Genomic DNA, 18068 nt, shown 5'->3' with positions numbered 1-18068 from the left:
AGTAATTGCCACTTGTATGATTATATGTTAATTTCCATTTCCAATTAAGGACCTATACGAGGTAGTCCGGCTTGTGCCGCCTAATTGGCCGTGGTAGCTCCAACATTCCCACTCTAGGAATGAGTCTATCCCACCCGGCCCAATAGGCTACCCAAAACCACACGAGCGAGCATATGTCGCGAAGGCCAGCTCCGGAGTGCCGGCTTGTGGGGAGCGACCCTCACAAGCATGTGTAAATGAGCACAAATGGAAAACAAGTATAGTCATCATCTTAAGAACTCGATCATCATGTTTCCAACATGGTAATATTCACCAGCAACCCAAAGGTCTAGTTCTATATTCCAATGTAAAGGTTTAACCATCCGCTAAGTCCAATGCCACTTTATGACATTATAGTTTACTAAGCCCAAACATATTCCAAGCTCAATGTCCCTTTATGACATTGTAGCTTACTAAGTCCGCGCATACTCCAAGTTCAATACCACTTTATGACATTAGGTTTTCTACTATATTAAGCAAATGCCTATTGTTCATAAGCAAAAAATGCAAGTCATTTATCTACAAATAACATGATTTCAACACATCATGAGAATACCTTATACTAGCACGAGTGCNCAGGACTCGACCATCTCCGGTTCCACCTTCTCGCCCTCGAAAGTTGGCGGATGGAACTTGTTGAACTTGATAAGAGCCGCCAATGCGCGCTCTCCCTCCACATCTTCGGCCGTCACGTCGGGTGTAGCCGATCGCGACGCCGCCTGTGGTGCGATTGCTGGCGGTGGGCGTGCAGTCACCCGATCTGCCGCCATACCCTCACCCTCCGCCACCTCGGGTACACGGGTCGAGGGCGCGGGCGGACCACCGCCCTCAGCCACTGTCGCGGGCGCTGCCGCGAGCTGCCGCTCCATAAACTCCTGGAGCCTCTCGAATCGGGTCTCCTGGCGCTGCACCACATGGGTCAACGCGGTCACTTGCGCCTGCAGCCGATCCATCAGGCTCGGCTCCGTTTGCTCGGGCACCTCGGGTGGTGGTGCCGGAGTAGATCTCGTACTTGGGAGTCTCTTCGGTGCCAGAGCTCCTGAAATGCAACCACTTGGTTAATCACTTTAACCAACTTCCTCGTCGGAATTACGACACATGACGACTTAGCAACAAAATCGGGCGGAAACACACAAGCGTACTCGTCCTAGGCTCTCGGCATCATGTCGTCGGCCGCCGACACAACCACCTCAAGTGACGAACTCATACAACTCGAATCCGTCTCTAATCACAACTAGAGACGTATTACCAACTTCGACCGATTCGAATTAACTTCCGGCATCGCTATAGGTTCACGTTTCGCTCACGCACCTATAACCTTAGGGCTTACCAACCTAGGGTCTCCTAGGTCATCCTAGACTCTCTTTACTTGCTCTTATTGCTCTGATACCACAAAAGACTGTCACGCCCCGCCCCGAAACCACTACCAATTTGGCACGATTCGGCCGCGGCGACGGACCGCCGAACAGACAGCATCTCCCATGTCCGCCCAAGGCTCGACAATAGGAATGTGTACAAGAATTTACCCAGAACTTTAAATTCTAAACATACACATTCAACAAGGGCATAAACAGTGCCAACAACAAGAAGAGCGAGCAATCCACAAGATAAACAAGTGAAATAAAGAGAGTACTTTACTAACTATTACAATAGTTCCGTCATTCTCATTTACATCATTATCTTTAAATGATTACATTTTTTATCCAAAATACATAGCTCTCCAACCTCACCTACATGAATATCTCTCTCAATACATAGGTGTGCTAATGCAAAAGGAAAGCTACTATACTACCACGGTCTCACTGGTCGGGCGCGATGCCCTTGCNCATATGCCTATTGTTCATAAGCAAAAAATGCAAGTCATTTATCTACAAATAACATGATTTCAACACATCATGAGAATACCTTATACTAGCACGAGTGCTATGCACATATTTCCCTACTACATAGAAACGAAATCTCATGATACATAACATATGCCTTTAAGTATTCTAAAATTCACAAATGCTTTATCTAGCATGAATATGTATGAATTTCTATTTTTACAATAAAGAAAAATAGCATAGGGGGAGTTCACCCATTTCGGTGAGGTCAAACCCACCAAGAACTCCTTTAATCCTCTTCGTTTGCGCCTACGAAGTTGTTCACTAGTGTCCTAGCTCCCTAAAGAAAATTCTAAGAGGGTTAGACGAAACGAACGAACACCCAAAGTGTTCATCTTTAACCAACCCAAGAAAAGGGTCAAAACTCACCTAAATGTTGGAAAAAATCTCTCTTTAATAGAACCCTTCTAATCCAACCCAAATCAAGGTTCTACTACACCTATCAATTAAGCCCCAAAAGCCACAAATCAAAAATTCCCAAATAAAATCCTAAATTCTCATTTCTAGGTTTTCATTATGAAAAATCCACCAAAACATGGATTAAATGAGGGAAACATGCTACTAACCTCTTTAGAAACTCCAAACTATGTTAGAAATCAACTAGGGTTGAAGATGTCTCCTCCAACAAGCTCCGGTCCAAGCTCCAAGACTTCTCTCATGGTGGAAATAGCACCAAGAAGCAAAAATAAGCAAAATGAGGTGTTAAATCCTCAAAAATTCCAACAAAAATAGAAGAAAATTAAAGAGAGGAAGAGGAGGGCTTCCCTACCTTATTCTCCACTGGTCCAAGCTCAGGGAACACAAAAGGGGCGTGGGGTATATGTAGTATTGCTACAAATGCAAAAACACCCCTAAAAAATAAGCAGTCTGCGAACTGCACTGCGTACCGGTACGCGGGGAAGAGTACCGGTACCACGCAGTAGCCTGCGCAAACCCGAGCCTCGGGTTGGCGAACAATTGCACTGGGTATCGGTACCAACCCGATGCAGTACCGGTACCACCTCCAGTACTGGTACGGGCCCGATGCAGTACCGGTACTCTGCTCTACAGAGGAAAACCCGAGAGCAAACCAAATTCCTCATTTTTGGGACTTTGGCGCTAAGTTTTCACCCTCGCTCCTCGAGATGCGAATCATAGGTCAGAACACTGTCTACGACCCACCAAAATATCTGGAAAAACTCAAAACACAGATCAAATACTTGAACCTTGCAATTTGCTAAAGTTCAGTGTGTTACAATCTCGGTGGGGCGTTTCTTCTCTCTTGATTGGTTTTAGGTTTTAGCTTTTAGGACGGTGTAATAAGCGCAGAACCTAGGAAGATAAACAAGTATAATTTCCTTACATTTCAGATCGAGTATATACAACCTTTAGGGATACTTTACTCTCTAAAGACGTTAACCACTTGGGTCCTTTGGCGTCCAAATTGGAGAGATTCTATGCTATCACCAAACTAATTTTTGCCTCTTGTTCAAGTATTTGACACCATTTAACATGCCTCAATGCTTTCTCCATTCTTTTTTCTTCTTTATTACTCATTCCTGCCGCAATGTAAGTCAAGCTACGAGTACTTTTATCTAGAAGTTGTTCAGAAATTGAGTCGATATTATTAGAATCCACATCGTATAAATCTAGGCCTCTCATTTAACAACTAGTTGTCTTCTAATTTTGAAACCATTTCCAATATCTAGTATTTGTTATTATCATTTACGTGACATGTGGCTATTAATTCATTTTCCATAACAGTATTTCCATCTGCTCCATTAACATTTAGACAATTCACTACAACAGAATTAGGTTATAGCGACACATACTTTTGTATAAGTGTTATATTTATACCAAAACTTAAAAAAATCCTACTAATGTCTAAATATAAAGTCCAATCCAACTAAAAATAAAAGGGTACTCTACTCAACCCACTCCACTTAGCCCATTCGGCTCGATTACAAACAGAAAAGAAAAAGAAAAAAAAAAGAGAAAAAAAATCGATTATCATTTTCCCTTCTTCCCTCACTCAATCGACTGAAATCCTAGACGAAGATCATTTCCTCTCGTCCTCCTCCACCACCACAGCCAACGAGGTAGAGTTCTGTCGGTTGCTAGATGCTTAAATAAATATTGGTAAATTAGCAGCACTCTTTTAGATTATAGCAACACTCTTTAACTGTCACTATATATCTAGCGACTCCACATATAGCAACACTTTTCAAAAGTGTCGGTAAATTTAGCCAGCAGCACTTTTTTTGACCTATACCGATATTTAAAAGTGTCGCTATAGACCGTTTTTGTTGTAGTAATTCTGACTTCCTTTTTTATTTGTGTTTGGATTGGATTTTGATTAAACTCATGCCAAAAATCAAATGACAAAAACCAAACACAAACTCCAATGGATTAATTTGAGGAAAAAGTTTAGAAGAAAAACTATTCCTAATATAATCAAAGTCCTGGTTGAAACCTTATTTTTTTCTAATTGAAACATAGTCCATGAAACCAGGTTTAAACTCAAATCGAAAAAGCAATCTCTACGCTATACTTTTTTTATTTTTATTTTCCGATTGCTATGCTGTCTTTTTTTTTTTGTTTTCGAAGGCACCATCAAATTATCATTCTCGTATTAATCTTTACACTGTGACTTAAGTTTATTTGTATTTATTATCCTGTACCCTAGCACCACCACCACCCCCGGTTAGTTAATTCGCGAATTAACTAGTTAGTTTATTTGTATTTATTATCCTGTATTTTTGTAGGAACTTAAGTTTATTTGTATTTATTACCCTGTATTCTAGCACCACCACCACCCCCAGTTAGTTGATTCGTGAATTAACTAGTTAGTTTATTTATTATCCTGTATCTTAGTAGGAATTTAAGTTTATTTGTATTTATTATTCTGTATCCTAGCACCACCACCACCCCTGGTTAGTTAACTCGCGAATTAACTAGTTAGTTAAGTTCCTACTAAAAATAATAAATACAAATAAACTAACTAGTTAATTCACGAATTAACAAACCGGGGGTGGTGGTGGTGCTAGGATATAGGGTAATAAATACAAATAAACTTAAGTTACAGTGTAAAGATTGATACGAGAATGATAATTTGATGGTGCCTTTGAAAACAAAAAAAAAAAAAGACAGCATAGCAATCATAGTTAGTTAATTCGTGAATTATTTATAAATTTTTAAAGAAACAAATAAATCAGCTGAATCAGCATTTTTTTCGAAAAATTTGAAAAAAAACGTGATTTTTTGATAAAAAATAAGTATTCGTGTTCGCCCGGAAAAACGCCCGCTCTTTCGTCGCAAGTCTCGTGAGTCGCGCCCGCTCGCGCAAAACAGAAAAAAAAAAAGAAAAAAAAAAGAAAAAAAGAGCCTTCACGTTCGCCCCCCTCCTCCCAAAAAAAAAATCGCTCGATCAAAAGGTTTTTGCCCTAGCTTCTCAGCCCTGCGGCGGCCCTGTCACCGAACCCAGCCCCCATCCCTTCCCCTCGCCCTCTTCCTTTCCGGCCGCTTGCCGAACGCCATCGGAAGCCCCCGCGGGGCCACATCGAAGATCGGGTTCTTCACTCTTCAGAAATCGAAACCCTCCTCATCGCCTCTTCCTCTTCCGCTTCCGCTTCCGCTATCCACCGATGGATCAGTAATCGGGTGGTTCTCTACAAACCAGGTACGATTTGAGTTTTCATTCTTCAAAGCAAAAGTTGGAAGCTTTTAGTCCATCTGATGGATACTTTTTTATACACAAATGGCTCGAGTGCTTAAATTGAATGTCTCCATTCTCTGTTATGCACAAAGAAGACCCAAACATAGAGCTAAATAATCTTAATTAACTTAGGGACCAGGAACTCTTGTATTATACCTAATCAATTTCATGATCTTGTCGACACTTGCAAAAGGAAAATTTTGTTGTGGTCTTTCATGGACCATTGACTCAGTGGGGTTTCTACTTAATTTTTGAAACATAACTTTTTAGTATTAGAAATGCAGCAATTTTTCACTATAAAATGAGAAGATCTGAAGAATAAGAGTTTGAAGATGTCTAACTTTAGAATCCTTCTCTTTCTCTAAACTTCGGATTTCCATATTAGTCCTAGTTAAGTTGTTGTTACTTGTTGTTACATTCATTAATTTTCTTATTGTTGTATGAAGAGTGAAGACTCAGAACCAATGAAGTGGGATTTATTACTTAGAGTTAGGTTATGTTTGATGCATGATTGATGGGTAATTCTAATATTCTTTCGATGTAAATTTATTCTTTCGATAATCCATGATAGGCTGTCATGTGTTAGAGCTTGAAATATTTGAGTCATTAATTTTTTTGTGTAGAAAATTGGTTTGAAAGAAAGATAGGTTTCGGATTCACGCGGAAGAATTGATTGGAAAATTTAAGTGCAAATATTGTTCTAAAGTGTACTCGGGTGGTGTCGCAAGACTCAAATCCCACTAGAACTTTCTGTGCTTGAATGTTTTATGTTTATTCAAGCTTTTATGCATGCTTATATGCGGAATTATGAACTTTATATATCTTTTATTTGTTTAATGTTTAGACTTTAGATATGCTAGTATTATGCACTATGCAAAGTGCAAGTTTTATCTTATATTTAGTTTCCAACTATGTTTGTATGTCAACCTTCTATCTTTTATTTGTTTACTGTTTGGACTTTAGATATGCTAGTATGCACTATGCGAACTGCAAGTTTTACCTTGTATTAGTTTCCAACTATGCTTGTATGTGAACCTTCTATGTTTTATATTTATATATGGACTATCTTGATCTCTTATTTGCTTATTTATTTATTTGTTTTGGGGCATAACATAGTTTGCTATTTTTTTTTACTTAATTAGCTTAATTTTGTAGCTCTTTATTCTTATATTCTTAAGAATTATGAGTATTTATGCTAATATCATAAATCTTGAGAGAAAGAAAACATAATTTAATAGCCGAATTTTTGATTCCGAATTTTTAATTGGTGAACGTATAATATCCGTATAAATCACGTATCCGAATAATTGGCGAATCTGTTTTTTAGCCCTTTTTTTCGACGAATTTAAAAATTAGATGACGAATTTTATCCGAATTATACCCGTACCGAACTTTTGCCGAATCCGAATTAACTAACTATGAGTAGGACAATAGGAATGGACAAAAGTTTTATAAACTTCAAGATAGGTCTCTTATTGAGTGTAAAATGGGCGTTCATGAGTTCTTGGTCTGTGCTTAGAGTTGACAAGGAGATGTTAGGAGAGTTCGTTGTCTTTGTACTAAATGCATTTTATGTGGTACTTAAGACACGTGACAAGGTGAAAGCTAATTATCTATCAATAGGATAATTCCAATCTCATGCCACATTGTATCATCATGATAAATCATCAAATGAATCTCATACTAATGAATTGGTAAATGAGGGCATGCTAAGTGACGACAAGCTTGAGAACTTGCATAAAATAGTGGACTTGTTTATACATAGAGGGAATGTAGAAACTAATGAAGAGTGAAGGAGTTCTATAGGATGCGAGGAGACAAAATTATTTGTGCCTCCTAGAAGAATGCATGCAAGATGCATATCCTGAGTGTTAGAGATATTCTAAGTTGAAGTTTTTATTGACTTTGTTGAATTGAAATGCCTCAATAGACGGATAGATAAATCAGTCATGATGTTGTTGGAGTTTCTTAATGATTTTCTACCTGCTAATCCCTGAGTTATGCTATGAAATGAGAAAGATTATTAAAGACTTAGGTCTTCACTGCATTTAAATGAACGCTTGCAAAATGATTGTGTTCTTTACTGGAAGAATTTCAAGGGCTTATGTTGATAGTTGAATATAATTTATCTAGTATTATCCATTTACTTTAGAGGTTGTCTCAGTAAATCAATATTTTGTTTACATCTCTTTTGCTCACTTAAGAGCAGTTTAATAATCGGAATATAAAGGAGTATGGTTAGATGTTTATATGTAACGACATAATTTATAGAGCCTCTAGGTTATTTTCTCAGAATAAGATAAACCTTGCCATTGTGTAATCCATTATTCTTAAAAACCATAATTATCAAAATTTACATAGCTTAAAAGTAAGATGGAGGTTGCAATGATTGCAAGCTTAGGCCTACATAAATTTGTTACAACCATTAATCGTCATCTAAATTTACAAAATTATTATTTCCTATGTATTTATATAAATAAATTGTTTGTTTTAGTTAATTTTCTTTTTTTTAAAATAATATCTTAAGCTATGTTTTGTTTTTGTTTTTTTTTTTTGAGAGATAGGTAGCATGCTACCCTCTTCGTTTATTTAATTTAGAAATAAACTTAGTTGGAAATGTGGTGTAGCCCTTTGCCACTTACGCGAGGGACGGTCGGTATATCTTACACTATGTTGATAATAGAAGATTGTCATGTGGGAATAAAATAGAAGTCAAACAAGTCAAACATCTGCTTAAGCTCTAACTAATCAGAAATCACTACTTGAACATTGAATTGTTGTGCTACATGATACAAATGAAATATTCTACTAGTAGTACTACTCAAATATTACTTAAGTATCATTACACCCTAAGGTTTAAGTATTATAACACCTTAAGGTTTAAGTATCATTACACCCTAAGGGTCAAAGAAACTCAAAATTACAATTAAAAATGAATAAGAGTTGCTGCTTAAGAGAAATTGAATAGATAGAAATATAGCCTACTAGTAAATTGCATTATTAGCCCCTAAATGGAGTTAAGGGATTACAATAAAACCCAAAATTAAAAGAATAGCTTGATAAAACTTAAAAAGAAAATTCTATTGCTAGTTCCTAAATATTTAGACAAGTTTCATTTTGGTTATTGAACTTCTGGGATCAATACTGGTGATCTCAAACTTTCGAAAATGTTTTACACTTTCACTTTAGTGCTTTCTTGTTGAGGAAAATTATTGGGTGTGCTTGCTTCATTTGTATATTTGTACACGACAAATTTATCAACCTGTGGATCGTCGGCACTAACCAATTTAATTAAGTGGATTGTCAGCGCTAACCAATTTTTATATTTGTGCGCGACAAATTTTCCCTACTATGCTTGCTTTATTAGAAAATTTTGAATTGAAAGAAAAAGGGTGGCCAATTCACTTAAGCATACAGACATAGCATCCACATGCATCAATTGTGACTTGGCCTATTCCAGCCTCTCTACCACATAATAGGATATTGGCCTACCAACATGAGTAAGATGCTAATTTCATCTTGATTATTTGAAATCTCTAGGATGGTAGTCACATAAATTGTTTCCATCATCTTCCTTATCATTGGTAGCCTCAAAATGATACACTAAAGTGATTTCTAAAAATTGATGTAGTACTTAAATCTCATATCAATGACATTAATTTTGCTCTACCTAGTTAAAATGAAAATCCTATTAAAATTTTACCTGATTTGAATTGTTCATTAAAACTTACAAATGCGTCACATTGGCCATTCAAATTATTGATTTTGGGAAAATGGAAGGAAAATTCATCACAAAAGCTTGCAAGCATGAGCTCTCCTCTACTTCTCTTTCCTGCTCTTATCTAGGACCTACTACGAATGCCACTCAAAACGCCTTTCTCTTCCTTACATCATATCAGAATTTTGAGCATGCGATTGAAAACCCTGTTGCTATTTCACTAGAAGCATTTTTCGATAAGAGCTCTCGATCAACATCCTAGGGTTTTAACACTACCATTATAGATCTATTAATTACAGCATAATGAAAGCTCGAATGTCCATTTTTTTTTTTCTTTTTGGTTAATTCTTGATTTGATCATGTGTTCCTTTGCTAGTGTGAAGTGTAATCAGGCCGTAATGAAGGTATAATGCAAGTATCATTAATCGATTTCTTATGTATTTTCATGTATAGTTCCTCTTTAATTAGCTTTTCCTTCTTTTGCTTGGTGAAGAAAATACTTAATAAATTAGTTTTTCAATTCTCTCTAGTTAAATCTTCGGACTTGGGTCTAATTAACGTTCTTCTACAGGATTTTAGTACTTTGTGGAATTTGAACAAAGTGAAGAACGAGAATGTCGAATGTAACAGTTTGTGTGCGATTTAGACCTTTGAGTTCGAGAGAACGAAAAATTCACGAAGACAGTGTGTGCGTTCAGGGTCTAGATGCAGAATCCTTTGTGTTCAAGGTTTTGGCAACTTCCTAATAAAATCCATTTTATTACTATGCTCATTTTAATAAAACACATTATGTTGACTAAATTTCACATCCAGTCCACAAAATTTTAGCTGATTTTCACTTTTATTTCCAAACTTTTATGATGGACATTTGACACTCTAATTTTAGTCCTTGTCTGCACACGGTGCATACTAGATCTTCGATACTATTTCATATTTCAACACCTATCGCTCAATCACTTAGAGCGTTTTCTCTTATGATAAATTGGAGAGTTGGATTAAAAAGTATAAGATGGAGGGAAGATCAATGGATTTGTGATGTACCATGTGTAGGCAATAATTCTTCGTTTGAACTAAGGATTGATATTGAACATTTTTGAAATTCTGGGTGTCGAATGTCTACCTTAAGAGTTTGATGAAAGTGAAACTTGACTACAGTTTGGGGATCAGAATTCAGTTTGCCTCCATAATGTTTGTTACGTTTCGCAGGACGATGAGGAAGAAGATATTACCTTCTGTTTTGATAGAGTGTTCTATCAGGATTCTGAGCAAGCGGACATCTATGAGTTTCTTGCTTTACCTATTGTTGCAGGTTATGAGCTGAATATCTTGTTTCTCCCTTGAGTTGTTTTACGCTATTAATTATATGTAGCACACAACATGACATAGTGTGTGTACGTGACATAAACAGATGTCATAAATGGAATGAACGGAACCATCATCACTTATGGTCAGGTATGATTTGCTGAAAATACTCAAAGGATACACTTTCTAATTCCCTGTTCAGATGATATTACTCGTTGAATCTAGTTCCCTGTTCAGATGCGTACAAATGATAGTTAAAAAAGCCTTATATGATGTCATTTTCAGTGTCGTTCATTTGCCTTCTATACCTTTAGATGGCTTTGTTCAGTCTTTTGATAAAATGAATGTTTCAAGAAATCACAAAGCCAGTCTTTTGATAAAATGGATGTTTCAAGAAATCACTGCGAGTGGAAGCAAGTGCTGAATCAAAAAGGAGTACTTTTTGGAGATATTTTTTCTTGTACACTTTGTGAAATGACAGGGACTTTCGAAAGTAGTGTGAAATGCTCAATTACGTTATAATTCACATCACATGAATTGTTATAATCACGTTTCTTGCTTTCAGAATTCTACAAAAGCTACTGTAAGTCTATTGTTTTGTTAGCCAATTCCTAAAAACTAAGAGGTGACGACTCTAAAAGACTTGATGGTTTTCACTGTTGGTTATTGGCTTGATGCTAAACTTCTAATAATTGGTGTGGATTCCTGCATATGGCGGGGTCAAATAAGTAATAAACTTGCCATGGCATGTGTGGGTTAATACATTCTCAAAAACAATTCAGCATATACAATCCACAAGCAAGTTCCAAACAGTTTTCTACATATTGTAAATAACGTAGATATCGGAATGTTTTGGTGCTCTCTAAGCCTAGATAAGCAAAAGAACCAATAAAGCTAAACATTATTATTTTTTTCTTTTGTCTTACTGTTAAACCATCATCAGTGCTTTCTGAAACTATTTTGTTCGTACATTGCATTATATATTAAGGCAGTATGTAGTATCCTTGCGGTTATCCATCACATAACACATTTGTGGTATGTGGGTGCATATGTGGCAGCATATACGGTACAACTATTAAAATATTTTAAAAATATTTATAGATATTAAAAATATATATAATGCTTCCTAACAAAGTGAAAGAACTAAAGTAACAATTCAGAAGTCATAAATTAAAAGTTCTGTATCAAGCCAATTCCTAAAAACTCTTAAGAGGTGAGGACTCTAAAAGACTCAACAATTTTCACTGTTGGTTGCTGGCTTGTTACCAAACTTCTAATAATTGGTGAGGATTCCTGCATATGGCAGGATCGTATAATTAATAGGCTCACCATGGCTTGTGTGAATTAATGCATGCTTGGAAACATTTAAGCCTGTACAACCCGAAAGGTAGGGTTTAAATGCCGTGGCATGGGGTCGTGTCGAAAATTTGCCGTCACGGTACGATATGGTGCGTGCTTGGCCATGCTGATGCATGCCATTACAAAAAATGTGTGCCGACACATATTGTCGAAAACTTAATAATATAAAAAATAAGGGTTTTGAGCTGTGCCATCGGCACAAGGGCTGTATTGCACCGATATCTTGTTGGCACCATACTGCATGGTGGATACCGTCCGTGCTGATGGACACTTAAATCCTTGCCCAAAAGTAATTTCCAAATAGTCTTCTACATATTGTAAGTAACGCAGATATAGGAGTGTTTTGGTGTTTCTTTTCTAAGACTAGATAAGCAAAACAACTAATAAAGCTAAACATTGTTTGTTTTTTCTTTTTTGTCTTAGTGTTAAACAATCATTAGCGCTTTCTAAAGCTATTTCTTTTGTACATTGGATCATATATTAATGTTTCAAAAGGCGTTATGCGGTATCCATGCAGTTATTCACCACATAGCGCATATGTAGTATGTGGGTGCATTTAGACATATATGCGTCCAATTATTAAAATATTTAAAAAATATTTGTAGGTATTAAAACTATATAGAAATGCTTCCTAACAAAGCGAAATAACTAAAGTAACAATTTAAAACTCACAAATTAAAATAACTAACTTCAAGTAAAGGTTCTCATATGCACAAATGTATCACTAACTAATATTAGTAATTTACTCTTCATTACTAAATAGAGAAATAAATAGAATTTCAATACAAAATCATAAAAAATATCAAACCAAAATCAATGTTCTAAAAAGCAATATGCTAAACTCTTACGAAGAATAACAAATTTTTCAATAAATTATCATTCACATACTTTGATAGGCCAACACTTAAAAGGAAAATCTAGTATAATAACATCTAATAACCACGAAATTATTTATTAGTATTTCTAAACATAACTATTAGATATATTAGGAATAATACCTACTAAAATTAGAAGAGACATAGTTAGGTTATATTTATATAAAAATAATTGTAATTAAACTTGTATGGAAATAGTCATATGTCTATGCATGCTTATTAATCAAGTAATTTCATCAAACACTGGATTTCAATCCCACCTTAAAAAGAAAAAAACATTATTGTATATGAGGCCGCCTGCCACATGTGCCCGGATATGAGTTGCATATGCGATCCAACAAAATAGTGCACTGCATATTACATATGGGTGCGATTTATGATCTGAACTACATATGCGGCTGCATAGATTGCCTTTTGGAATAATGCATATATATTAAGTACAACTATCTCCTACCCGTTACATTTGAATCTTTATATGCAGTAAAACTATGGTCCACATATAGCGTAAAATTGCATTGTGCTTACTTTTCCTTATCTATAGATTTAAGAACAATTTAGGATTGTTCTTTGAATGTCTCATTTGTTGGAATAAGTGTGAGGTAGTTGAGGTTGAATGAGTTATTGCGGGTTTTACATTTGAGAAGAAAAATGCTTTAATTTCTATCGAAATATATTTCTGAGCTAAATGCTCATAGCTATAATACTGACTTCGATACTTCTAAATGGTAAACTTGGTGCAGACTGGAGCAGGAAAGACATACAGCATGGAGGTGAAGTGATGTACTTAAACTATTTGACTGCGCTTGTCTACTCAACAATAGTTCTTTATACTGATTGTGGCGTTACGTGCCTTCTGTTGAAATAGGGCCCAAGCATTTTAGAATGTGATGAACATAAGAATGGATTGGTTCAAAGAGTCGTAGATGGGCTTTTTGAACATATGAAATCTTCCACTGACACAGTTACATGCACAATGAAGTTATCTATGGTATTAAAACTTACTTTCAACTCGTGATCCTCATAAATATGGAGCCTCCGCTAATCATTTTTTTTTTTATTTTAAAAATATGCTTAGGTGGAGATCTATATGGAGAAAGTAAGGTTTGTAGTCTTCTAGGTTACTGAAAAAGTTTCACCCTATATATTTTTGGTTCTCTAGGGGTGATGTTTCTCTACAGCTAAATCACACGAGTTTTATCTTTTATGCTTCATACTCTTTAGGTGATGAATGTAACAGAGATCAATCTTCTTATAATTTTTTAGGGACCTTTTAGATTTATCAAAAGATAACCTACAGATTAAGGAGGGTAGAAACCAAGGGATCTACATTGCTGGGGTATCTGAGGTGAGCTACAATGCTACACTTGATGAGCATGTTTACCAAAAAAATGAGTTTGAATCTTTGGAAACTATAATTTATTCTTCTAATCAGTTGATCTCTCATTTTTCAGATTACCGTCGCGAATACGTCAGAAGCTCTATGCTGCCTTGCTGTAAGATATCGTGAATGGATTTTAGATAAAGGTTTTATTGACAAAGCTAACTAATTTATTAATTGACTGCAGCGCGGAATTGCCAATAGAGCTGTTGGAGAAACCCGTATCCTCTCATCAAATGTGCAACCTTTTGTTTTGTTGTTTACATACTATTAAGAATATTTTACTTCCTTTTTTGGATTTAAATACATGCAGAAATGAATTTGGCTAGTAGCAGAAGTCATTGCCTGTATGTATTCTTAGTGCAGCAGGAATCTGCTATTGACAAGAGGTACGCTTGTACCTTCATGCTCGAGTGTTCTGGAAGGTCACTTTTTTCAAAACAACTTCCTTAATAATTTATGCTTCTTTCCATTCTTGTAGCCTACAGTTCAAAGCTGTTATTATCTATGTTCTGCAAAGTGGCTTGGTGCAACTCATATGCATTACAAAGCCTGTTTTTTTTGTCGTTTTTCTTCTCACTTGATCCTTTTCATATCATAATTATTGATGTACTAGCAAAGTTAATAGGAAGGAGCTCCATAGGGCCTCTTGGTTTAAATATGCATGGAATGCTTTTCAATTTTGTTGTCAGTAGATTTACATCACACTTTTGCATGAAAAATAGATATAGTGTGCTCATGCTTCTGCGAGTGGGAATTTTCATGGCAGTGTTTTGTATGTTCCTATGGGTGCTATCATTGACTAAAAATGCTGAAAAATTTGGGTTTTAATAATTTCTTGAGTTCTGCTTGGGAGCACTTTGCATATTCATTTATCTGCTTATATATGCTACATTGATTAGATGAGCTTATTTGCAATAGTGCACCTAGTACGCATATATCACATTGTGCACGTACATTTGGAATCATCAAATAATAACACATTTCTTAATTTGTCTGTAGGACATCATATATGCAAGGGTCTGTAGGACATCATATATGCAAGGAGAATTTTAAAGATAAATTGGAATTTAATGAGAAAATAACATCAATTGATAAATCATCTCTTGTACCTGTTACCGCATATACAATTGTAGTGGGTCACTGTTTCTGTCATTAACACTGACTGTTATTAACGTGCAACTTAAATCAACTGTTAAGTCATGGAAAGGAAATGTACAATGTGTGCTAGTTATGAAGTCTTAATTTTTATTGGTGCTCCCTCTATGCAGTTCAACTATTTAGTCTTTTTTTTTTTCTTTTTCTTTTTCGTTTTGTTTTGGGTGTTTGGGGGGTGGGTGTGTGAGGTGGTTGTGGGGGAAGGACGGTCAAGATGCTTTATGTTACTGGACTTTTGTGTAATAGGTAACTCTGATTTTAAAATTATATCTTTGCCGTGTGAAGTCATCTTTAGTTATCAGCATAATTCTTCAAATTTTAAACTAGCAATTATTCGACACTTTTGGCAGGTTGAAAATTGGGAAAATAATTCTGGTGGACTTAGCTGGTTCTGAGAAAGCTGACAAAACTGGTGCTTGTGGGCGTGCTCTCGAAGAGGCAAAAACCATTAATAAGTCCCTGTCAGCTCTAGGCAATGTAATCAATGCTCTAACAACTGGTATGTAGACCAAGACATTCTTCTGAAAAAGAAGTGGCATTTGTAAATACCTATAATTCCGACCATCTTAATTCTATGTGCTTCAGGTAAAACAGGTCATATACCTTACCGTGATTCGAAGCTTACCCGAATTCTTCAAGATACACTGGTTAGGAATGCATTACTTCTCTCCCTTGTAGAATCTTTAGTCACTCCTAATATTTTCCTTTGACAACAGGGGGGGAACTCTCGAACTGTTTTGTTATGCTGCTGCTCTCCTAGCCCTTCAGATGCTTCAGAAAGCCTGTCTACTCTTCGCTTTGGCACAAGGTATGCCATATGTAGGCCACTTTTATCTCTAGAAATGTATATGTTTTCTACTGATGAGCCCATTTTCAGGACAAAGCTCATTAAGACTCCAATGAAAATCAATTCTTTTGAAGAGAAAGACAATAAGAAGCCAATCACAAACTATCACACACAAAGTGAATTCCGTGACAGAATATTAGCCAAGGTTTATGACGTTGAATATGAATCACATTATATGCTTATTCTGATGCAAGAGAAGGTTCAACATAATTAGTTATTTACCTGTTCAGTTAAGAGAGAGACTGAATGAGGAAGATGTGCAACTGCTGGAGGAATTGTTCACTTTGGAAGGAATCTTCTTTAATCCTGAGTCTACTGAAGACATTGGCTTGGCAATGGATGATGTTACTATCCGGATGACGTCGTTGCTTCAAGCGCGCGTAGAAAGTACTGAAGAGGTAAAGAGTTACTTTTCTTATGTATTGCTGATTCGAATTCATTGGCCATTAACTTATAGGTGCAGTGTGATTACTTGTTTTAGATCATCAGGGAGAAGAGCGAGAAGTTGGCCGAAGTGGAGGCTGAACTAGCGGCAGTTCATAATTTGTGCTTAGACTGCAGTAATGTTGGTGAAAACCCTTCTATTTTTGGGATGACCGTGGCCATTATTTGTTTCCTGTATATCTGCTTCCTATATTTTTTCTTTTTGTTTCCTACTACGTAAGGGAAATAGTCGTATGCTTGCTAGGACTTCGCAACAATTTGTTTGGTGTACCTTTTTTGCATACTTGACAAGTCAATTGTGGTGTATGAAAAGCAAACAAGCATACAATTTTCTGCTTGGGTGCAACAATTTGTTTCTATTATTCCTTCATCAATGCAATATTGTATAGCACGTTTGCTTGTAGCCTTAATCGAATAAATTGTTTCCTTACCTTCTTTGAAAATTTGAGCAAGTACAGAATTTTGATGTGAAATGTGTCTGATGGTACGGATAGCGTGTTTATTCATCAAATTTCACTGTACTTTAGAATTTTATTTCTTTAAAAAATTGTATACTCTGCTTCTTTTCTTTTTTTTTTTTTTCTAAGATCTCATTATACTTGAAAATGTTTGTCCATTTCTACACTACAATAAATTTATTATTTTAGATGGAAGTTAACAGCTCTGTTAATAAATACTAGTCGGAAGTAGCAAAGCATATATTCAGCCTATATTTGACAAGAAAAAAAAATAATTTACAAATAGCAAGAAAAATGGTTGAAAATAATTTAATAAGAGTTTCAAATAAATCCATTTTTCAAATAAATCCATTTTGAGGCTTTCTTTATTTTTTTCTAGTTGTTTTCATTTAAAACAATGGATTTGTCAACATTAGTTTAGAAATTAGCGAGAGCATGATAGTTAACTGGTGTTTTTGAAACAAGTATATAGTACAGGGTAGAAATTGAAAATAAACTTGCACTATTTATTACTATATACTCGGGTCCGTGGTTTGGTGCACTTGGTGCAGTGTAAACTATTAACTTATTCTATTTCGTTTGGGTTTACCGACGAGATGTTTTCTCAATGTGACACTTTTTTCTCTCTCTCTCTCTCTCTCTCTCTCTCTCTCTCTCTATATATATATATATATATAAGAGATACACCTTTTTCTCTCTCCCCCTGACTCTCACGGAGAAATGTGAATGCTTTTTTGCTTCTATGTGCCCAAATTATGCCGCTCTTTCTTTGAAAAACAAAAAATACATATTTTTAAAAATGTATAATAAGAGACATGACTTTAAAAAAAAAATCAAAATTGAATTTAGTAATTATACATTTTTAAAAATACTTAACTTTTACTTTTTAAAAATATGAGTAAAATACACTATA

The 18068-nt window shown here is 35.7% G+C and overlaps 1 protein-coding gene across 2 annotated transcripts; it reads left to right on the top strand.

The window, feature by feature from the left end:
• Nucleotides 5282-17127, top strand: LOC109728700 (kinesin-like protein KIN-1). Of its 2 annotated transcripts, none has more exons than XM_020259183.1 (17): nt 5282-5580; nt 9906-10062; nt 10541-10643; nt 10743-10786; nt 13611-13640; nt 13736-13858; nt 13946-13971; nt 14134-14215; nt 14322-14363; nt 14436-14469; nt 14562-14673; nt 15757-15905; nt 15992-16053; nt 16123-16214; nt 16284-16398; nt 16484-16651; nt 16735-17127. In XM_020259183.1, the coding sequence occupies exons 2-17, from the start codon at nt 9949-9951 to the stop codon at nt 16915-16917; spliced, it is 1479 nt and encodes a 492-aa protein (XP_020114772.1). In that variant the 5' UTR covers nt 5282-5580; nt 9906-9948; the 3' UTR covers nt 16918-17127. The 2 variants fall into 2 exon arrangements, with proteins under 2 accessions (XP_020114772.1, XP_020114773.1); XM_020259184.1 differs by having other exon boundaries at nt 5284-5580; nt 14562-14637.

Source organism: Ananas comosus, linkage group 24, assembly GCF_001540865.1.
Source record: "Ananas comosus cultivar F153 linkage group 24, ASM154086v1, whole genome shotgun sequence".
Lineage (NCBI taxonomy): Eukaryota > Viridiplantae > Streptophyta > Magnoliopsida > Poales > Bromeliaceae > Ananas > Ananas comosus.
The sequence above is the reverse complement of the archived record's forward strand: the minus strand, read 5'-3'. Positions and strand labels throughout refer to the sequence as shown.

Excerpts from the sequence above, each read along its gene's own strand:
- LOC109728700 (XM_020259183.1), top strand. The coding sequence starts at position 9,949 with ATGTCGAATGTAACAGTTTGTGTGCGATTTAGACCTTTGAGTTCGAGA. Across the intron at positions 14,216-14,321 it reads ACATTGCTGGGGTATCTGAG|ATTACCGTCGCGAATACGTC; the intron begins GTGAGCTACAAT and ends CTCATTTTTCAG. Across the intron at positions 14,470-14,561 it reads TAGAGCTGTTGGAGAAACCC|AAATGAATTTGGCTAGTAGC; the intron begins GTATCCTCTCAT and ends AAATACATGCAG.